General features: G+C 35.8%; 1 protein-coding gene across 1 annotated transcript in view; it reads right to left on the bottom strand.

The window, feature by feature from the left end:
• DNER (delta/notch like EGF repeat containing) overlaps positions 1 to 24,952 on the bottom strand; it is a 136,592-nt gene that overhangs the window by 57,413 nt on the left and 54,227 nt on the right. Inside the window, exons 2-4 of the mRNA XM_075716876.1 lie at positions 24,396 to 24,692; positions 13,143 to 13,237; positions 10,681 to 10,847 (exon numbers count right to left, since the gene is read on the bottom strand). Of these exons, the coding sequence (XP_075572991.1) occupies positions 10,681 to 10,847; positions 13,143 to 13,237; positions 24,396 to 24,692 (559 nt within the window). The remainder of the gene's footprint in view (positions 1 to 10,680; positions 10,848 to 13,142; positions 13,238 to 24,395; positions 24,693 to 24,952) is intronic.

Genomic DNA, 24,952 nt, shown 5'->3' with positions numbered 1-24,952 from the left:
AACTTATTTTTAGCCTGGTTTCCCAAAGAAATGAGACAGCAGTGGGACATCTATCAGTTTCCATCTGTTCTCTTTTTCTCTCTCAACACTTTCCCACACCAAAAGCTTTTGGGGTCAGTAGCCAACTTAACATTTTGCAAAGCACTGGAGTTCTCAAAGACACTAAGTGCCTACAGCTTCCCTGCACAGTAGATAGTCCCAGCATTAAGGGCATTGGTAAGTCAAAATGCATAGGAAAACAAAAAAGGGCCCCAGAATAAGGTGATGTCATTTCTCCACCCCATTCCTGGTGTACAGCACAGTCAGTTATTCATTATCTGGAAAATGGGAAACTGGGATATATACAAATGGAAAAAAACCAGATAGTATCAATCCTTCAGGAACAAAGCAGTGGTATTGGGTGTGCCTGCACCACATCTTCAGCTCATAGAATCATAGAATGGTTTGGGTTGGAAGGGACCTTAAAGATCATCTAGTTCCAACCCCCCTGCCATGGGCAGGGACACCTTCCACTAGACCCGGTTGCTCCAAGCCCCATCCAGCCTGGTCTTGAACACTTCCAGGAATGGGACATCCATTATGTCCTGTAGTAACATAATGAAGCTATAATACTTCCAGACCTGATTTCAGCTTCCAGAAACAATACGGCTGCTATCAGTCCATATTGAACCACAGTTTATAAGCCTTAGTGGTCCCTGATAGAAGCTACATAAGTACCTCTGCTAGTTCATCCACAGATAATGGAAAGTTACAGAATTAACCTAAAGTATAAAAGACCCAAGAGGAAATTTCTGTTTGACCACATCTCTCACACCACAGGAGAAAATGTTATCCAGCAAGTTAAACAGGAGTGGTTAATATGCTCAACCTTTTCTTTTGTGGCCATTGAACTTTGCAGACATAAGAATAATTTAAAGAAAGGAAGCTAGGAAAAAAGAGAACTAAATTTTGATTGCAGTACTCACCAGAAAAAAGACAAAGGAAGATTTGAATTCTAGTCCTTTCTCCTAAAATTTTTTATGTCCAAATTTTATCCGAAGATTATTTCATGTCCATAACACTCACAATGTCCATGTATCATATGGTATAGCTAACATTCAAGACTATGAAGACCACCACAAGCACCTATACTAATCACCACCATGCTTAAGTGCCTTTTTGGATCAAGGCATAAAGCAGTAAATTCAGTTTAACTATACCAATCAATTTCCCTCTCTTATGACATTGCACAATCTCAGATAGTGGTTATTCATCTAGCAAATCTAAGAGAGCTCAATCCTTCTACTTATTCATGGAAGTCATGTTCAGCTCATTTTAGAGACCTAACAAATGGAAAGGCATAACAAGATTTCTCATGATACAGTTTATCATACATAAGCAGAAAAGAAGTAGTGAGAAACAGGTAGTCAATGACATTTGCAATCTTAGATGCAGTCCTTCTGTGATATCAGTACCACAGGATACTTGTACAGAACATCTGAGATCACTCTCTAATGATACTGCTAAGCAACATAGCATCTGGGGATACAAAAATACAGCTGCAATAGCAAAACTGCTATTTTGCCCACAAATAGCACTATTTGTAAGTGGTACAACTCTCCCAAATTCTATATAGATCAGCACGCTTACTGTGCTTTGTCACAGAAGCCTTGGTCAGATACTGCTTTTGAAAGTATATATAGATTTTAGTGAGAATCAGTTCAAGAACTGTTTCACATACTTTATTTTTCAAAAACTCACATGAAACAACAATTTAAAGAATTTTTTTGTTGCTGTTGGTAAGTTACTTTAGAACTTCTCATTGCATTTTTCTTCTCCAAACTGATATCATAGTCAGTTTAAAAATAGATATGCTTTCTTCCTTCACTACCAACACTGAAAACTCATCTTGGGCTCTGAAAAGTAAACATATACTTTCTTCTTAGAGATAATCACCATTGCAGTGATGAAGACAAATGTGCTGCTGGTCAAGTTATATTCTCAGTAACATTTCTGCAATGCTGTCAGAGGCAGATTGACAATGATAGGGTTACACAGGTATAACAGAAAGCAAAATTTGGGTGTCACAAAATTATTACAGAAACTCTGGGAAGAAATAGCACACAGCTGGGCTTTCAAGCTGGAGCTCAGTTTTGCAGGACTGACAGTTAAAATTTATTTATGAACTGAGCAAACCAGTTGGATTCACTTAGCATACAAAAATCCCCAAACACATGTTCCATTACATTTCCTCTATAACAAATGGCAATTTCTGAATTTCACTGTTACAAACAATTACCCAACTTAATAGCTTGACTGGACCAAAACCCATGATAGGATTATGAAATAGTCAGCTAGCAAGAGTACACTTACACTTATGAAACCACTCGCATACAGCTTATTAAGGAGATGTGACAGTAGTTTAGAGTGTGACCTTCTGTCATGGCTTCAAGGACTCTGCTTACTGTCCAAAATAATGGTGAAAGCCCAGTGAAGGGTGACAAGACTAATCTTCTAATAGATTTCCCGTATGACAATTTCCCTGTATGTGCTTCTTTATCAGCATCTCCACAATGCTACCAAGCTGGCAGTGAACTATTTTGGGCACAAACGTAGACCACCAGAATCTCTGATGCCACACTTCACAAAAGCAGTTAAGTGTGGTTGAATACAAATGACATAGCTGGGACTGCGATAATGGGGAGCTGCAGTAGGTTGGATGGTGAGGTTAGCTACGATTTATCGAGAGTGACTAGTTCAACTTAAAGACTCATGAGTGGCTACCCTAGTTTTAAATGCACTGTGCAGTATGTTACACTACTAGCTGAAGATCTTGAAGCATTTTACAAGTGTTATTAAAATATGCTTCACATTTTCCTTTAAATTATGCATTAGTATCCTTATTTTACAGATCAGGTTAAGCAGTCTGTCCAAGATCTCAGAGTGCAAACAACCATGTGATCAAGTGAGTGTAAATATCTTGACTGTGAATTGGTCACAAAAGTCATATCTGAAGAAAGAGATGTCTTAAAAATAAATAAATAAACAAAAGGCATTTCGCCAAGCATTACAAATTTGAGCAGATGAACCTCCAAAGTTAGACTACAAAAATCATTTCCCACTGTTACATGCTAGAAGTAGCAGTGAATAAAAATTAGTTTTGAATAATTTACTGATTAATTAAAGATGACTCTAAAGAGTGAAAATTATTTAGATGCTAGCTTAAAACATAATACAATGTATTAAAAAGTAGATCATCTAATGGTTACATCTACTTACACGTGAGGCAAGGTACACAACTTGATCATGAACAGCAGGGCAGGATATTGATTTTTATCATATTTATAATTATACCTTTTCTTATATAGCCTAACAGCATCCTTCAGAATGGTTTGGGTTTCAGCTGAATGCTTAACTTTTTGCTTTATAAGGCCATCTTTTAAAAAAGTCATTGAAATTAACACTTCATTGAACTTTTTACGTGGTTCGCGCTTCTGCTGCTGCTGCTGTTTATCAAAAGGCCATTTTCTGCAAGGTTAGCTCTTATGCCCAGAACCCCAGGGAAATGTTCACAGTTGAGCACAGTACTCAATACTGCCTACAATAGGGCCCTGCCAGGCGAATTGCACACATAAAAATAAAAACCCCATTAACTGGAGGAGTTGTCACCAAATATCCCTGCCAGCAAAGGCTGACTTGCACAAAAGTAACTAGTCACACACACAGACACACACACGTATATTACTGCACGTTGGCTGAGCAGCAGAACTGTGTGAACACTCCAACTGCAGCATGTGCAAGGCAATGTGATTTAATTTAGTCCAGAGTGAAAGAGGGTTAAGTCAAATGACTGCACATATGCCACGGGCTAGGAGCTCACACAGATCCTCAGCTGACACATGGTAACTTGTTAAAGCTAGAGTAACTTGATTACGTGGCTTTCCGTGAATTCAATTCACACATCTCCTATTGTGAAATAAAATTGTCCTATTTAATTTTTGCTTAAGTAAAAACAATTTCAACATGCAGTAAACTGCTTTCTTTCGATGGAAATATGCGTGTGTTTTAAAGACATGTAACAACACAAAACACACCATCCAAAAGACACAGTTACAACTTGCCTCCTAATCTGAAATTCTATAGCTAGATTAAGAGAGCTAGAAAATCAGACTGACTTATTTCAAAATATCTCTCTAGATTATTTATTTTTAATATTTTAATATTTTTAACATTTTTATTTATTTTGTACACTAAGTTTAATTTTGCCTGTTCAATATAGCTGCAGTCATATTAGTGGTGACCACTTGTTAATGTATGATGAGATGTTGCAGGGAGATTCATTAAATAATCTGAAGAGCATCAAGGGAACAAATAACTGCTCGGGGCAGAGATATTAAAGAAAATACTTTGTTGTATTAGAAAGGCAGGACAGCATTTTGGATAGGAAAATACCCTTTCTGTACATATATACATATGGTTCACACACTTTTTAAAATGCAACAGATCTCTTGTGCTTGAGAAGCCAAGCATTAATTTTCCTTTTTAAGCAAAACTTGAAAAAGTTTTGTGGAATTCAAGCAAGTTGCCTTATAGGTGCTAGCATTTGAATAGCATCAGTATTCTTCGTCTCACCATAAAGATGCTATAGATCCATTTTCAAGTGAGTTTGTACAACTATCAATTTTATTTAAGGAAATACTTTTGAAATACTTCGTAATTATAGTTTAAACCAGTTAGTTAAATTGCATTGATCTAAAAGGCTGGGCATCTTGCAGAAAACCAGATTACACACCTGGTTTACATCAGTTTTTCTTTGCTCTGATGAAAATAAGCATTATAATTTAAAGATTGTGCTGGAGGATTTATTTTCTGTTCAGATAAAAATAGTCATTCATACTAAATGTTAAAACCTCTGCCTTATCTGTAAGGTCTTATCTGAGAAATAGCAATTTTGCTTATAAATGTCTTCCTCTTATTTATAAGCAGACAATAAACTAAAAACCTAATGTAGCAATATCTCATGAAAGCTGCTTTTTAAGCTGTATTGTGGAAGTACTAAATAAAGCACAAAGTAAAAAAGCAACTATTTTAAGCTATTTACAAGCATTTTTTAACAACTATAGAGATACAAGCTTGTCTGTCATATTATGTATGGGGAAATGAAGGCAAAATACTAACGTCCAATTGTCTGTTTTCACTATTTTTCTGAAACAGCTCCCACCACTGCAGCTTCAGCAGCGGTCACACCAAGGCAGAAAAACAATTTTTCCAACATTGTATCATGGAAGCTGATGAGAAGCACATTTTGTCAATAGAGTAATTTTCAGGTCTTTATCATGGCTATTAGGATATCATAATTGCATTTTTTTATGTGGTTGGAATAAAGGAAGGAAATGGGTTGTGTGCACACAGAGTCAGCACCGCCAACTCCATGCTCTACGTTATACCCAAAGCCACAAAATACTCAAAACTGAAGTGATAATCATACAATATGCAATTTTATTATGATTTTCTAAATTCATCCAACAAAAAAAAGAAGTACGATGGTTTTGATTACTAGCAGAATTGGACTGTTAAGTATAATTTGCTAACTGTACAGCGGTATAGGTATATCTATACTAGTTTACCAAGTAGACTGGAAACCGCGAAATTACGACTGACTGTAAGTCTCGCATCCACAGTTGTATCTTTTGAGTCATGAAGCACTGAACTGTTGCTGTAGTGAACAGGTATATTAACTTAGTGCCAGAGTAAATTAACTGACTCATGAAGAAATAGATGGTACACAGTCACTGTGAAACTTCTAAAATGTGAGTATTAAAAAGATTTTAATGCTTTTATTATGTGTTGGGTTTGGTTTTTTCACTATTTCGATAGCAGATTGTGTTTTCAGAATAAAGGTTCCGGTTTTCAATCAGAGTGTGATTGCACATTTGGATAAAAAAGATGCATGCAACAAATCATAGATTTTTGAGATAGTTGCCATACAAGCTGAAAATGTCCTTCAAAGTCCTTCAGCAAGGCCTTTTTTATTTTCTAAAGGAAAATGTTAATGCATTATTTTCTCAAGAGAGATATTTAATCAATTTAGTATATCTTATGCACTTGCAACAAACTTGTATAGAAAAAGATATATATGTTCCTGTACATGTTCCCAAATCCAGTATAATATTCACTGAAAGAGAGAAGTGCACAATGTTAGATTCCCCCCAAAACACATAACAAGCAGCACTTTCACTACAGAGATCCTTAGCTGTAACGTATTAACATTCATGAGAATTTCAGTCTGAAAGACTCATGCACAAACTGACAATGCATCAGGGTACTCTTATCTCATTTTTTCAGACTTGTAAAATGTATTTCATCTGATTTCAATTTTTCAAGATATACTGAAATGAAGAGTAGGTGTGTGACTGTAGCAAGGTAAAATTTTGCAGTTACTCATTTTCAAATATTCTAGTACCATTATTGATAGCATGAAGATATGAAGATCCTGAATTAAAACAAATACTGATGAGACATTTTATAAATATGATAAATAGTTTATACAAGAATCACTTGTTAACTTCAAAGAACATTGGGACAAATAGTGTGAAACTATAACTTGAAGTAAAAGGCAGACTTTCCATGAATTAATGTTTTAAATGTTGATCTCTTTATTGCCATCTCTTATTTAAAAATATAATTAATTACCTCCTCCTTCACTCCCAACTATCACTTTGACAAATCTCAATATCCTCCCATAGCACTCCACAGAATAGCTATTCTTCTGTATAGATATTAAAAACATTTGTTATTCAGAAATGCCCTCAATAAAATACTTTTTTTTTTTTTTAAACTTAAGTCCTGAATTTGGGCACTAAACTTTTGAAATTCTCTTGGCATCAAATGAAGCATTTTTGTTGCAAACAGTGAGCAGAGATCAACAGTTCACCTGGCTCTTACTACAGATCAACCATCTAGTGATTACCTTTGTCTAGTAGTAACTTGGCAGAAAAAGCCGTCAGCACCTTGGGATATGCTGTGTGCTCATCCTACACCTAACCCACCTAACCTACTGAGTGAATCAGTACTTTCAAGGGCTTTTTCCACTTCAAACCCTGAACTATATTGGTCTTTTTTCCTCCATGGGCTAATAAGTATACCTTCTAATAAAACACAATAAATTATTTTAGAAGACTAGCACAAGTGCAGTATCAAATCTTACAAACTCATTAAAAATACTCTAAGTAAAGCAGTCATGGTAAGAATGTGTTAGAGAAGGTACAAGCCAGTCTTCACGTTAGTACTCTTTACCATCTACTGAGGCTTATTTTAATGGGGTAAATGCTGTAATTTAACAACATAATCATACTACATAATCACAGCATCATAACTCTTTCCCTGCACTGCAAAAGACTCTTTGCAGATGCAGCAGCCATTTCATAAATCATATTATAGAAAACAGACTGCTCTTTTTTGTTTAGGTGTGTTACACTCTTCTCCTTCCCTCAAACCCTTCATTCTCATACAGTGCAGGTACTGTCTCTGGAGTAAACAGCACTATGCTCAAGGTGTATATTTTTAGACCTCAGAGACAGCATTCTTTCCAACCTCTAGGCATTGTGCCCTGAATCACATGATCAACAAATCAGTACATTACTGCTGACTTTTGAGTCTTTTCAATTTTGTCTAAACAACTTTAAACTTGTGTCACCACGAGGTAGCAGAAAACAAATTATATTTCCCTAAATGTTTTATCTTTCACATAATCATCTTATTCAGAAAGATTTGCAAGAGGTAAAGCACCTTGCTAAGTAACAATACTTGGAGGCAACACAATAAGAAGTGACTCAAATAGAGATAGATCAAAAGACACACAAGAAAAAAAAAAACCACTCAGATCTTCCCCATTTTTCTTTTACAGTTCTAATTAGAAATTTTTTAAAAGGTAAAAAATTTTCATTGTACAGAATTCACCAATTAAGAGAAGAACCCTTTAAAAGCTCATTTAAATAAACAAAAAGAGTGGGGGGGAAAAGGGGAAAATTATATAAAGTAAATATATCGACTGGCATGGTCCACAACCTTACTCTGTGATTCTATGCTTACAGCATCCTTATGGCCTCATGATTGTTCTAGCTTAAATATCATCAATAAAAGCACATGATACATTTTTGCTTTTTTATATAAAATAATCCATTTAAATTTATTGTACCTTAGAATTAGTTTGTCATGTATATCAAAAAACATATGGAAAGTTGTCCATAAGAAAATCTTTATTCATCTGATCTTATTGAAAACTAAAGATTTAAGTGAGGTGTGTTAGATTCACAGACCATTTCCATATGTCTGGATCAAATCAGAAGTAAAGATTTAATTATTTTTATATAGACCTTAGCTGAATTATGGATTTCAGTTGAGTTCAGGTAAAATTCAGCATTTTTTCACACCAAATGACTGAGTTCCTTTTTAAGTTATATACCCAAGACTTATATTGGATGGGAACTGATGATGGAAAGTAAGCAGAATATTTTCATGCAATTGAGAAAAAAATCCAGAGGCTTCTCTTTCTTACAGTAAATATTGATAGGTCACAAACGCTTTTGAACTAACAAATTCATGTTTCAGTTTCCCTATTCCTTTAGTATTTCACCCTTTTTCTGCTCAAGCATTTTAATAAAAATAAAATATTCTGGGAAAAGCTATAACTAAATTAAAGCCATATAAATTAATTGTCTCCAGCAAATGGTTGAATCTCATTACTTGATTATAGCATAGTATGTAGTTGCAACACTTCAGGACTAGAATATATGCAGAAGGAATGTTTCATATTCATTTTCTATCAATAGCACTACAGGTAATCCATCCATTTGCTAAAATAAATAGGATTTATAAAAATTCAAATGCACTATATCTGCACTCATCTTTACTAAGCACTCAGATGCTCCTATTCATGAATGTATCACTCTATTATTGGAGTCTCCCTGCTGTCCATGCATACGCATTTATTATTCATGTTCTTTACATAAATCAAATTACACTACAACAACTGGAAAATTCTACAAAGAATTTCACTATCAGGAAATTAAGAAGAAAGGCCAAAGAAAGTATCAAAAACCAGATGGAAGTAAAATAAGAGGTCTCAGAAAACTTGTACTGCATGAAATAAGCAAGATCATTAGTACAATTTTTATGAACTAAACCTTGCTTTATATTCACCAAGGAAAAGGTTATATTTTCACCTCATGTTACCTAGCACACAGTAAACAATTCAAAGTAAAAATCCCAGTGACAGAAAGACAGCTACAGAGAGACAAGTAGGACAAGACAAACTATGAAAGAGTAAGCAATATTCATTCAGTTATCTAAATTAATAGCCTATGCTGTATGGCATGTACAGTCAAGTGGAGCCTTTACAGAGCAACTTAGGCCCTCTATTTGGGAGCTTATAGAGCAAGCTATGTCTTTGGGTACTTTCACGAGTGCATAAAAGTTAGAAATGATCTTGTCTTCAGCAAGACAGGATACGTACATTAACTACCACAAGGCAAATACAGAACTTTATTCTCGAGGAAGACACATGAGGAGAGTTTTAACTGATAAATTAAATGCAAAGCTAGATTAAAAGAAAAAAAGCTAAAACTAAGTATTTTGGAAGGAAGTAAATAATAAAGAAAATATAAGGAACTGGAAAATTATTTGAAGAACATAAATATCACTAAATATCACTACTGACAGTAATTAAATGATTATACTAACAACCTTCAAGCCATATCTTTGCTAAGTAACAGCACAAAAAGGAGATGACATGGCAGTACTTCTGCATTTGGGGTTTTTTTCCTGTATTAGCTACACACTTAGAATTTGCCCCAATGTTTCTGCGTCAGAATGCTTTTAATTTTACATTTATTAGCATGATAAGTTGCTGAATAACAACTTGTGGCAGTTTATGCTTCATTATAAGATATACAGCCTTTCAAGCAGATTACAATAAATGCTGTTATTACAATGACTTTGGTTTCATGTCATTGGTATAATAACCCATCTGCCCAGAAAGCTCAATTTAATTAAGTCTATTGTGTCTATGCATAAATACGACATTAAATCAGTATTATTTCCCATACACTTAAAAAGAACATATCAGCCTATTTTCATTACACCCCTTCCACAAAGATGCTTAACATTTAATTGCCCAATGAAACATATACTATATTTCTAAGGTTTCATATTCACAGAGACAAAACTAGAAGAGAAGAAAGTAGTACAAGTAAACCCTGTTAGAAGATCAGATTTCGTATTGTATTTTAATGTATTTTTTCAAGTTTACTGTGTACGGGCTTAAGCTTCTTTACAAAGTATCCCATGATACAATATCTGACAAAGAAACACCTCAAACACTCAGAGTTATTTACTGTAGCATTTACCAAAAGCTTTACAGTTGATTAAAATAGAACATATAAAATACCTTGCATCACCTAAAGGTATCGGGCAAAAATCACCATCTAGATTTTAAACTGAATGGTGCCACCTGTGTAAGAATTCAGTTGTACCTCTTGTCTGCTTTGGATGAACCAATGTCTAAAACATGGTCCCAACGTCACATTTGGACCTTTGAGCAGCACTTAAATTAAGGGAATCACCTCTTTGTTTCTCTAAGTGTTGAGTAAAATATCAGCTGTCACCTAGAGGTGATAAACAGAAAGTCAGCATGTTACTCACCAATAAAGTAGTTGCTTCCTAATGCAAGCATTTCTTCAGAAAGAACAAGTCCACCCAGTGCCTGCAGAAGAGTGACACTTCTACCATCAATAAGTGAACACTGTTTAAATCCCGTGGTTGTGACCTTCCATAGCAGGATAAGAGAAGCAGTAGCATCTTGCCTTATTCTAAGGAAAGAAATTATAAGAATATTTACACTGACGGAAATCAGTGTTATTTGGAAGTACATCACTGCAGAGCAAAAGCTTATCAACAAAGAAGGAAAACTTAAATGTAGCAAGTATGGAAACAGGAAAAGGCCTGAGGGTTTTTAGCATGTCCACAAAAATAAAAAATGCTTCAATAGTAAGATTTGCATAATAGGATATGTAATTGCAGATTTAATCATACAGAGTCTCAACTTCTAATACTTGAAGGACGCCATCTCAGTGCCCAAGAAGAGTTTTACATAAACATTACATAATAGTAAAGCATCCTTATTCAGTCTTTGTATTTATGCCTTTTTGAATAGTACCTCAGTTCTACATCTACAATGCCATCGTTTTCTGCAGCTGAAGTACATCCAGCCCTCTTGTTTACTGAAGAACATTCAAAGTTCATTCAATACAGGGAGGCAGATCCTGGTAGAAATCCTCATTTGTTTGACATACCAGATCGAAGGTTCAGAACAGTTTATTCTTGTAAATCAAACGAGTCAAGTAATGCCCCCAAGGTCACTCAGTCCACGGTGCCTTCCTGAATATTGACAGGTTAGATAAAGTAATACCTACAACTGCATATATACTGTCAGGTCCACCAGGGAGCACCATATCTATATTAGCGTTTCTTTCCTCTCAGGGTACTTTTTTCCCTACTCACCTCCATAAAGAAGAAATAAAAATCTGTCATGTTTCTGGCAAGTTCCCAAATATTTGCATTAATTTCCTCTGAAGGAACCCCAAATGAGTTTGAACAATCTTCCAAAAAATTCAAACATAACTGCATCCAACTGCTGAAAACTGATAATTCTCTCCTGATGAAAACAGGCCTCCAAATACCCAGAGATGAAGCTCTGTTCCACAATTTCCTGTATTGAAATTGTTTCAGTCCTGCTAAAAACACAAAGCAGTTTCTCCCTTGTCACTTCTTATTTGAGTTCAAAACAAGCTGACCATCTGACTTTTAGAACAGGATAGCAACTAGTTTCACAGTTTAGGTCACACCTGACATTCAAAACAAAATAAAATTAAACTGCAATTATTTTCCTTTCATAGATGGCCATTGAACCAGAGATGTTACTTGAGCGCTTAACACGGGGAATACAATGAAATAAAGACAGATATTGACCTGCATTAATCTACCCAGATACAAAACACTACTAAAGATATATAGTGTAAAAGATGACCAAAAATGACTGTGTACTCTGCAACCTTCTTTAAAACAGGGTCCCTCCATCAAGGGTCTTAAATACAGCTGTAGAATCCACAAATGTCAGCTTATTCCTGATTTCAAGAAAAGACACTTGTTTGCTTACAGATTCCAGCGAGCCAGAACATCCACACTCACAGATCTCTTCCTGACTTAGGCTTAACGCTCATGAATGAGCACGATTCAAAGTCCCGTGGGAAGAGTAGGACAGCTCCCACGTTTAACAGTTACTGCTCCAAACTGTCTGCAGCTTGTCTGCTTGCATCAGTTTGTTTTTTCCTGCGAGCATGGCCTTTTTTAACTGAAAGCTGGGATTCTGAAAGATATGACAGTATGAGAAAAGTAGGCTATTTCGGGAAAATCTAAGTCTAAAATTGCAGTAAAGCTGTGAGCCAGAGCACTACATTGGCAGATTTTTATTCAAAATAAAATCTCCAATAAGAAAATGCCTCATCCCAGCTGACAGATCTTTCTAGGAAGTCAGGGTCTGTTAATTAAAAGTAACAAAACAAGTATTTGATCAAAAAAGCATGAGTTTGAAAAGTGAATAAAACAGAATAAATTCAAATTTTTGAGAAATGTGGTTTGTAGGACATACACAAAGATTTCACAGCTGATGATGACACCCAAAGCAATAATCCAGAAAAGAAATACAAATGCACAATACACATGCATTTATATAGTCAATGGTAACACTTTCTACCAGCAAGTGCATCTTGAGATTAAAGGCAGAAAAAAAAGTGTTCACTGCATGAAGGAGAATGGAAATGTTGTACCTTCTCCAAACTGACATCTTCAACACATCTGCCCTAATTTCTAATGCATTCTGATAGCCCAGAGACAGTTTACGTGCTTACATCTTCTAAAACATTAAATATGTAGGAAAAATTATACCAAGCAAAGAGCTATCGTGGCACTGCTAGATGCCTGAAGTTCTTTCATATACTTTTAGCCATTTGACAAACCTGCCTGTCTGTAAACCGTTCTCTAAAATATCCAGGCAAATTAAAATAAAAGCATTTTTATACTTCATCACATATGACAAATATTCTTACTTTATTGATGTATTCTGTGGAACTTCAAAGGAGATAAGCCGGCCTCCAGCAGAGGTATTGGAACTGGCATTTCCACAAGCCACATCTGGGGTTATCTGAAAATAAAAATAGTTTTATTTAACACTAAACCAGAAAAAATCTGACCAAAGAAAACATGAAAGAATTTTTTTTTAAAAATAACGTTAATAGTCCAGCAGTCATCTTTTAAAAATCATCCGGATGGACCAAAACATTCACCAAAACATTTATGCTATCAACAAATGTTCTGAAAATTCACATAACCATGCTTTTAGGTTTTTGTTTTAGCGAAAACTTCCTGCACATAGGTGTGAATTTCTAAAGGCATCTTCCTTTAAAAGTGATCATGTTTAGAAGATGATGAATAGGCTTCTGGTCTTTTAAAATAATAAATAAAGCTCTAACATTTGCCACATCCAAGAAATATTGCATCATTAATTTAGGTGATCTTGGAGGATTTATAATAGCAAATACTTATATTGTCTTTCTACTATATTGAAATATGCTTTTTCCCAAATACAGATTACTTTAAAAAAAAAATACTCTCCCACTTCCTCATTACAATTCTTTCCAAGTAAAAGTTGCTTGGACAAATAGTGCTTTCAGATGGAAAAAAATTATGAGCACATTTGAGAGTGAAAGGATATATTTGCCAAATCTGTGATGCCTAGTAGGCATAGAAATCAGTTACGGTATTAACTAGATCAAGACACCATACAGGATGCCATACAACACAGAGGAATCACAGAATCACTCCTTAATTATTCCTATCTTGTAAAGTAGTAATTTCAGAAAGGCAGTTTGAACACCGTTAGCATTTCCAATTTTTTGGAAATTCATTTCAAATAAGTAATATTTTATGTGGCATAACTGAGTCTTCCTATCACCTACATTATCATCAGTAGTTTTAATTAAGTAGTTCTCAGGTATCTTCATCAGCTTGCCTATGAAACATCACATTGTTAAAAAAAAAAAAAAATCAGTCAGTTTCATCTTCAAATTTCTAGGCAGATTTTATAATGTTATTTTTTCCATCATCTAGAATACATGTGCAACCATTTTACGTCAACCTTACTGGCAAAGTGAAAATGCAATCTGACACACTTCCATGAATTAATCATCCATCAAAGAAAAAGCCAGAACCTAATTTGGAAATTTAAGTAAAATTCGAATTCATATTTTAAACATTACTATGAAACTCCTGTGAAAACATGAACAACAGAAGTCCAGAATATGATGTAAGTAATAATTTTTAGGACACAGAGTTGATTTTGACTCAGGCAAGACAAATATTCAGTATTCACATTTCCCAAAAATGTCTAGATTACTCAATTCATTGTTGAATTCTCTGGCACATATAATATGAATACATGTAGTTTATGAAAATAAAGTAAGATGCAATTTTATTGTATTTGTTCAAATAAATTTTGAAAAAAGATAACATATCCATTACAGTTTTTCAATCTTGTAAGTCAAAGTTATGAAGCTAACATTCAAAGCTCGATGAATCCAAAATTAGTTTGGCTAACACTCTTCCTTTTATATTTGCCAACATTTAAACTTTCATTTTCTTTGAGAAGCTATATGCCGACTGGAGCAAAGGAAAAAGAAAAAGAAATCAGCATCTCTATTCTCACACAGTCTTATACTACATCTAAAAATACACTCACTTTTGAAGTATTTATATAGTTTTACAATTTCATGCATCTATTACCTTGGAACACAAGGGGTGAAATGTAATTTAAGCATTTCATTTACCTTACTATTCAATATTAGAAGTCTGTAAAGTAAAGAGTATTGATCTCTTTGAAACTAGAATAAAAAAAAGCACAGAAAATTAAAGAACCAAGAGCTGAACAAAGTGGCTGCATAACAAGAGTTGAGGTTCACAAGGATAACCTTGTGAAAATTGAAAAAACAAGCCAAAAAGACTTTGGTTTGCAAACACATCAGAATTAAGGATTACTTAGCATGAAAAGCACATGTAGGAAACATTTCAATGGTAATCAGAAGAGCAAAAGGCAAAATGCAGGATTTTGACTCTTCTATTAAGAGATCTGTAATGTTTGATGTCTTTCTCTGTCTCGGAACTCCATTTGTAATTGTCCCTGACTTCATGCTCTATGAATCTGATAAAATAATCATCTAAACCAGTAGGACACTAAAACCAGGATTTCACAACAGCTGAAATTTGATTTTTTTTTTTTTTTTTTTAATATTAAAAAATGGGTACTTGGATCAGACAAGAAACACAAGAAGCAGCAGCAGCTCTCATAGGGAACAAAAAATTATTCCGGCAGTGTCCTATTTCAGACAAATACTATGGATATGAAAATGACAGCTTTGACACCTGAATTAGGAAACAAATTATACAGTTTTTCCACAGCTGCGGGAAATTTGTATAAAGATTTTTAAGTATGTCTCTTCCCCGGCTTAACAGAGCTCTTTGTAGAACTGAAAGATTGAAGAATGAGGACAAAGAAAACCAATACATTACAATAAGAAAGGACACGCAGAAGATTAAAACAATCTGTAAGCCTCACTCAAAAAAAAAAAAAAAAAAAAGTTGCCAGAACTGGTAGGAGATATTTAAAACAGAACTCACTGTAAAATACACTTAAATGCTTTTCAGAAGGTAAAATAAAGAGCATTCCTATGCTAATTTCTCTTTCAAATTTAAAAAGTGAGATGGCTAAAGTAAAAAATACAAACAGACCATCTAAAGTCATTTAAAGACAATCTTCAAAAAACATGACATATAACTGCAGTGACATCAAACTCTTCCAAAATTCCCCTGAAGCATTCCAAAGTACTGTACCTTTAAGCCAGCAAGTAAGCTCCTTGGGGAACAGACTTATAGATACAACACAAATGATGCAGCTACTTTAAAAATAGTCACCAAAGAAACCAAAATCTTCATGCACCTGCCAGAGCCTAAAGTATGTTTAGGAGCTGCTTACAAAGATAAGCTCCTACATCAGCACAGAGTATATTGAAGAGCTGCTCTTCAATATATTACATAGAGTTTAAAATGCTTCAATATCAAATTGCTGATAGGAAATACAGAATTCCTCTTTACATACATGTTCCATGTTTGCATCTAAACCATATTCTTGTTTTTTAAAAGAGAACATAATATATTAAAAACTACAATTCTACTTCGAATGTTTTAACAGTATTAACTTTCCGAGTCTTTACACAGGTAAAAGAGCAGCATCATTTAAGAAAGCAAGAGTGAAATCTCCAGAAGAGTACCTATTCCTACAATCTCTACCTGGACCTTAATAAGACAGCAGTGACTTGGCTAGAAGATTACCTTACCAGGCCATAGCAGTGGTATAGGTAAGACTGCAAAGGAAATCAGGTGTGGTACCTAAGAAGAGAGCAACAGACTGTTCTTCCATATTACAACTTTTCAGGAAAAATTAAATAGCGTGAATTGTACAGGTACTCTCCTGCCTTACGCACCAACCAGAATAATGAGATAGACACGTAATTCAACAAGTACTGAAATACATACATAAATCCCAAGGCATTATTTTTACATGCCTTTATTACTTTGATAAATTAAGTTTACTAACCTTTAATTCAATGAGGCTAAGAAAAGTAACATACAGACTCTAAGTCTACATTTATGCTAGGATACACATACACAGCCTCTCACTACTTAAAGTAGGCCTCTGAAGATATTTGTTGTGTATGAAATTTTGTAGTATGTTTCTGGGAAAGCTGACCAGACATTTGTAATTCTACAAGGCTTTATCGATACAGGCAGACTAATGCTGAACAGTGCAAAATACAGCCATTCTGCTACTGTGATATATGTTTGCATTTCTTTTGTATCTCAACCCCCTGAGTTTAAAGAATTGCAGAAGGCTTTTACTTCTTGCAAAACATGCCACGCTTTCCTCAAACTTAAAAGTGGTCTGTAAGTGGAATGACCAAATTCACGTTAGCCTTAGCAATTCCTCACTACCCTATTAACAAGATATTAATGAGTATTTCTGAAAACTAACAGATACTTCCAAACACTGGAAGAGGCTGCCCAGGTATCTTGTGTACTCTCCATCCTTGGAGGTATTTAAGACTCAACTGAACAGAGTTCTGAGCAACCCGCTCTAGCTCACCCTGCTTTGAGCAATGGGGTTGGACTAGACAATCTCCAGAGGTCCCTTCCAACCTCACCTATACTGTGATTCTGTGAGCAAAAACTCACCCCATGAGCCAGCTGCCTCCTAGGTCTTTCCTGTAAATTGCCACTGTAACTTGAGTGACCTCACAACTCACAAAATCCCACTCCAACATACAATAAAAGTGCTTCATTTTGAAAATATCCCTAAAGGTTACACAATTAAGTATGTGCACATGTGTGTGCACACTCACGTGCACACACAGACACGTGTGTATTTTTAATTGACATTTTCCTCCTGTGCTAGCTGTGAAGGTTCTCTTTGATTAATCTCTTGTCTTTCCATCTCAAAAAGCCGTTCTCCTGTTTTTACCTCCTAAGGGGCCAACAAAGAAACCTGCACAGCCTTGCAGCCAAAGCAAAGCAGGGCAACTTAGTCTGGAATTAAACAGAATACATGAATGCACACATCATTTCCACACATCATTCTTAAACTAAACAAAAGAGATTAATACAAACTCATCTTACAGAAAAGATCAGTGCTTAAAAGAAAAAAACTCTTATGCTTAAAAATTTAAAAATAGTTGAAAAGACAATATGTTAATGGAAAGTATGAAAATGAGTTCTTTGAGAAAAACAAGACTATGTTCTGGGGTGGTCTCCCATGAAAACTGACATGGTCATTAAGAAATATAACCTTTCACTTCTTCAGTAGGACAGAAACTGTCACAATGAATGCATTATGAGGAATGCTCTTGCATACACTAACTCTTTTAAATCTTCTTCCAAGGGTTTACATATTAACTTTCAATTCAATAAAGCCAGTTTCATAACATGCAGTTTTGCCTTTTCTGAACATATAACTACATTTCCATCAGGATAAGTCCTGCAAGATTTCTTCTTTTCCAACCCTCTAAGGGTGGCAAAAGGTATCTCTTATTTTCTAAGAAATATAACATGTTTGTCAGCTTTCCTTATGCAAGGGAAAAATAACATGTAAGAGCAATAAAAGAGGTTAGATTCTGACTATAAGATCTTGAACATCTGTCTGCAAAGAATTAAAAAGGGAAAAGAGAAGTAGGAAAATAAAAGGCAATATAATAGAACCATAAGAGGGGGATCAATTACTATCTTCTTGTAGTCAAGCTGCCAAGCAATAAACCAGGATCATTTCTTGCACAGAAATCCCATTCAGACAGAACAAAATTATAGAAGAAAGAAAAGCAGCTCCCTTGCCCTGTAGCACGGAAAAACTACTGCTTCTGAAAATCTAGTGTCACATAGCTTAACCTCCACATGAGTGTATTTGTTTCTACCCTCCAGAGTTTCATATGGGACAATGCTTGAAAGAAAACCAGAATAGAAAGAAAATAAAGGCTTCCTTCCAACATATCTCACCAGTGGCAGAGAAAAGCAAGTGTTTAGAGTAGGAGTACCACCTCTCTGAAGAACACCAAGGGAAGACTGACAGACCGCATCCAAAACCAGCGTCAAATGAAGAAGGCTTGCCAGTTACTGTAGCACTGAAATGTGACATAACGAAGGCTGCATATCTACCCAGTGAATTCTATTGCTGACATTTGGTGTTTCTTTGCACATCTGAGCAACAGTCACTTTGTAGAGTCAGCACACACTGGCAAGAGGATCCAGTGCATTCTGATGCATGGCAGTCCTCTAGATAACACTATTAAAACTTTGTCTTTCTGTCACGGGTTAACAATGCCAGCATTACACCAAGAGGTAGATGCTTCAGCAGGCACAGTAGGTTATCTTACACAATGACAGTTTCTCAGATAGATTATCTGGGTAATCATTTAGCCAGATGCCTTCTTGTCTCAAGCTGGTCACCAAAATCAACATCAGCTTCATAAAATCTGACAATCAGTTTGTACTGGTTTTGGCTGGGATAGAGTTAATTTTCTTCACAGTAGCTTGCATGGTGCTATGTTTTGGATTTGTGCTGAAAACAGTGTTGGTAACAGGGATGTTTTAGTTATTGCTGAACAGTGCTTACACAGCATGAAGGCCTTTTCTGCTTCTCAGGCTGCCCTGCCAGCAAGTAGGCTGGGGGTGCACAAGAAGTTTGGGGGGACACAGTGGGACAACTGACCTCGACTGACCAAAGGGACATCCCATATCATATGATGTCATGCTCAGCAATAAAACTAGGGTGTGGGGGTGGAAGTTGGCCAGGGCTGCTGGAGACTGGCTGGGCATCGGTCAGTTGTGGTGAGCAACTGGGATTTTTTGCATCACTTGTTTTTCATTGTTTTGTTTGTTTTTTTCTTTGTTGTTTTCTTTTTCTCCCTTTTTTTTAATTATTAAACCGTCATTATCTCAACACATGAGTTTTCACACTTTTACCCTTCCAATTCTCTCCCCCATCCCACTGGGTCAGGGAGTGAGCAAGCAGCTGTGTGGGGCTTAGCTGCGTACCCCCTAGTTAAACCATGAGACAGTCATTCAATAAATATTACTTCCTGGAACAAATAATGATCATTTCTTATTCCAGAGTGTATGGAGCTGTTCTGAATAATAAAGGTAAACACTGTGGAAACAAGCTCAATGGAGCAAAAATTCCACATAGTCAAATCTTTACATGCAGTGTATGAGCTCAGGTCACCAGAGAGTAAGGTAGGAGGTAAACTTCAACCAAAGTCTGTCAAGTCAGCCATAGATACTTCTACAACTCAAGATGGGATGATTCCTGAAGGAGTAGTTAAGAATCCAGATACTTTTTAAAGACAGCACTGGATAACCGAAAGTCCTGAGCCCACCCACCAATATAGATTCAGATGAGCAGAGCTTCAGTATCTTGACATAATTGCACTCATTAGAATATTCTATAGGGTATTTCCACCCTTTAAAGGGGATATGAGAGTTTTGATTTTAGGAAAGCTAGTATTTATGACTATCCATTAAACACCTTTTAGCAATGTAACATACTAAACTAAGGTTTGTGTGAACTTCAAGTTTATTACAAGTTTATTGTAGCCTCTAATCATTAGTTCCAAAAGCTTGAATCTGAGCAGTAGTATTGCAGTATAAATAAAAGGTTAGACTAGGACTCACGTGCTTAGCATTCTAATTCCTGGCTGCGCACCTGGCAAATCACTTTACTGCTCTGTGCTTCAGTGTCTCCATCTGTAAAACGTGAATAATACTGCTGATTTTCTTTGAAAAAAATTTGAGAGCTATTAAGGAAAAGTAATATATGAGAGTATGGTACTGCTATTCTTACAGTTGATTTTGTACACAGAAACCTTTGTTGGATCTGTTAGTTGAGTAGGATTAATGAGACGGTTTCCTCCTCCCTCTACTATTGGCTAATATATATCTTTTCTACACTGTAACACAAAAGATCATTGAACTGGGGAAATGTGGATTGCTCATTGTATCTCTCTTGCAAATGGAACAATTTAGTTGCCTGAAGTAGGATAAGTTCTCTTTCAACAGCTGAGCACAAAGATAAAATCTTATTATACTAAAGAAACCAACAGACAAGAATATTTTTCACTCAATGATCTGTGTTTGTATCCCTTAATCTGCGTATCAGGAAAAGACTAATTCCTTATAGCAAGAGCTGTCTAAGAAATGAAACTGTATCCCAAGATATCTGTATGCTGTCTACTGGTGCAGACATGACTGAGAAGGTTCAGTCAAGCAAGCACTGCCAAGTATATCCCTAGTATCTAAGGAATACAGAAAAAATGTCCAACTGTAACTCTACATCATGCCTCTCTTAGACAGTTTACTTTTCTCAGGTATTCATTTTTTGAGTTCCCAAAACTTCCTGAAAAAGCTTCCATGAAACTTTGTCCTTGCAAGACAGTGAGAGCTTTCATTCAGAGAGATTCTGGTAAAACTTCTCTCTGAGCACAGACAAAAGAGTATGTAGAACATTAGTTCACTTGCAGTATCAGCATAGAACAATGTGAAAAACAGGCTGACTTGGAAGATTTAAAAAAAAAAAAAACAAAACCCCACACACCATAATAATAGCGGCCTTTGTTGCCTCTGAATCTCAAGGAAGATCAAAACAGTAGATTTTTGCAATACAAAACCTACAGTTACTTTATATTTTTCCTTTTAGGAAGGCAAGAAAGGATTAAGCTTTGCAAAGCTTTTAAAGCTATGAGGAAAGGTAGTATTTTCCTGCTTAACACTTAACTCTTTACTCTTGAAGTCTCCACCAAAGAGGCTTTGGAACACAGACCTTCAGGCAAATCAACTCTCTTTTGTTTAATATAGATCAGAGACAATGTCTTGAATCAGTAACTGAAATCTTTTTCTTTCGGATAAGCATCTTTCTCACTGTGAATTCCAAAGAACAGAAGGTCATTATGCTACACTAGAAAGATTGTGAAAAATACAATACCCATCACAATATATTAAAAACGTATCAACACAAGTAATTTCATAATAGGGTAACAAGTAATTTTCATGTTAGTGTTAATAATGCAATTGCAATTGATAACCTATATATATTTCTCAGGTAACAGAAAAGACACAGAAGGGTGAATTTCAGCTATCAGAATACCCACTTGTGAATGATCTGTTTGGCTGAAATGCTTAGTGAATCTACCTGAAATGCAAACCAGGCAGAAATGTTACTTACACAGTACCAGACCACAGACTGAGGAAAACACGAGGGAAACCTGGTGCACAGAAGGGCATGCCCTTAATTGATCAGGACATATGGAGCACCCATGCAGAGATGACATCGCATTTAAACTAATAAAAGCAGATCATTGTTTCTTTCTGTTTCAGTGCTCTCTCCAAACTCCATACTTGCTGCCTGACATATGTTCTGCTGTAAAATGATAGACATGGGAGATGGAATTCCAAGAAATAAAGCTCTGTTCTCCAGACGTTGTCCACCAGAACACCTACTGAAATAGGATACAGCCCTATAACTACTTGTACCTCAGATATAATCTGAGAGTCATAACACATAAAACGTGTATTTTACATAGGTTGATTTTACTTTCAAGAATTGATTTAAATAAATGTTACAGTAAAAACATGAACAAATTTGTTTGGAATAGCAAAGCATGATGAAAAATATACTTTTTTCCAGGATTCAACTCATGCCTATTCACTTTCTTATTATGTAGTGTGTGAAAACACCTCAGAAGAATCACACTCCTTGAAACGCTTCAAAAAACAGATACGGCTGACATTTTACCTATTTATTCCTGAATAAACTCAAATGAAATGACTTTACAATGCATTTTGTGTTAAGAAAAGGATGTCACAAAGATTTTAATTCTTTGCCTACCGAAATTATAATATTTCTCCACCAACATGCTTCATTACCCCTAGTGCTTGGTACTAAGTTGTTCCAAACAAACCCAAAAAAAAGGCACTACCATTAGCCCCAAAACAGATGCTCATTTCTATGCCAGACTGGTTTTTGGGATGCATTTTGCACATACATAGTATTATTACAGGTGGGTGATCTCTGGATCAGGTTGGAGACTTCCAGAACCAACTGCTGTAGGAATAGTATATGCAGAAGTAGTGGTCTTGCAACCCCAAGTAAGAGACCAACAATGAAGAGAACTACAAATCATCCTTGCAGTGACGGACTTCAAAGAACAAGGGAGGAGGATGCTCACATGATAGAATGAACTTAATAGGTGAAAAAGTTATCAAGAGATAAATAATCAATTCTTCTTTGTTTGTGAGCAAACATACTTTCTATCTATACTTGGTTTTCACATGTAAAGTTTAACATTTAACGGTAACTGGGTTAAGCTTGATACTTTTTTTTTTTTTTTTTTTTTTTAAGTTTTGCAGATACTAGAGTCTATGCAAGACATCCAAGAGTTGCTAATAAAACAGTGTACAAAACAGTAGAAAGCAAAGCTTACACTTCTTAAGGATCATATCCAGTTTTGGGCCCCTCACTACAAGAAAGACATTGAGGTGCTGGAGCATGTCCAGAGAAGGGCAACATAGCTGGTGAAGGGTCTGGAGCACAGGCCTCATGAGGAGCGGCTGAGGGAACTGGGGTTGTTTAGCCTGGAGAAGAGGAGGCTGAGGGCTGACCTTATCGCTCTCTACAACTGCCTGAAAGGATGTTGTAGTGAGGTGGGTGTTGGTCTCTTCTCCCAAGTAGTTAGCAACAGGACGAGAGGAAATGGTCTCAAGCTGCGCCAGGGGAGGTTTAGATAGGATATTAGGAAAAATTTCTTCATGGAAAGAGTAGTCAAGCATTGGAACAGGCTGCCCAGAGAGGTGGTGGAGTCACCATCCCTGGAAGTGTTCAAAAAACAGGTAGACGTGGCACCCTGGGACATGGTTTAGTGGGCATGGTGGTGTTGGGTTGGTGGTTGGACTGATGATCTTAGAGGTCCTTTCCAACCTTAACGATTCCTGGTTTTTACTTTCATTAAAAAATAATCCAGCCACCAAGCTAGGAAATATGAAATTATTACTCTACCCTTAATGGTTTAGTAGTGGAGTTGGTAGTATTAGGTTAATGGTTGGACTGGATGATCTTAAAGGTCTTCTCCAACCTAAACGATTCTATGATACGTTGTGTGCTTTCCAGTTGTAGTTTTGCCAGATATTGTTAAGTTTGTCATTTTACTAAGAGATACAACAAATGTTTAAAAGTTTCCTCCACCATCATTGCACATCTAGAGTTGTGCACTGTGTAATAATATATTGACTACCATTTTTAATCCTCAAATAGCAATGTTTTCTTAACACAGCAGGGACATGTATTTTTTCAAAACAACAAGTGATTATAACTGCAAATAGCAAAAAATATATTAAAGGTATTGCTTTAACCTTTTGATTTTCCTAAATTTATTTGATGCTTGGAGATACAGTGTCATACAAATGACTGGAAGAAACAATATTATCACATTTCAAAGAAATACCCAACACAACGTGTTGGCCAACTTAAGCCCATTACCTTTAACAAGTATCAAATTTTTTGCGTTTATTTTACTAGCATATTAACTCAGGGCAGAGATTGTATCTTCAGTCCTCTCACATAGACATCCATGAAATCATGCAGAAATGACAGCCCGACAATGATAACACTTAAAAGTTCTTTTCTGTGCATTTTCATTTAGACAGAATATTCTCACCTCTGTTTCATCCCATTTCAGATCTATAACTTTCTGTCCCGCTTTCGGCTGCCATGTAGGTAATGTCACGGTTGCTCTTGAGCGAGGAAGAACAATGTCAGGTTCCAAGGTGGATGAGACTGGTCTGCTCTGTCTTGGTGACATCGACTCTGTCTGTTCAGAGACCAGAAGACCATGAAATGAGTGTTCACAGTTTGTTCCCTCATAGCCTTCATTACAGAGACAGAAGTAGCCATCACTGCTAGTGCTGCAGTTACCATGGTGACAGGGGTTGCTGGCACAAGGATCTGAAACAAACTGGGAAAAACATATCGCATAGGTCAATTACTGCATATAAAGGATTTATTTATGAGTTTTATAAAGACCATAAAACAGGATTCTTTCCCCTCCTGTATTTATCTTCTAAACATATTTATGAACCAAGCTCATCTTTGATGTATCTTCAAGGAAGTAAATTCAAAGGATTAGAGAAGAATATAGATTAATCTATATTAACCGCTTTTCTCAGACCATTTGATGCTAATTCACCACTGACACATTCAAGCAAAGTGATAAAC

Source organism: Pelecanus crispus, chromosome 9 (assembly GCF_030463565.1).
Source record: "Pelecanus crispus isolate bPelCri1 chromosome 9, bPelCri1.pri, whole genome shotgun sequence".
Lineage (NCBI taxonomy): Eukaryota > Metazoa > Chordata > Aves > Pelecaniformes > Pelecanidae > Pelecanus > Pelecanus crispus.
The sequence above is the reverse complement of the archived record's forward strand: the minus strand, read 5'-3'. Positions and strand labels throughout refer to the sequence as shown.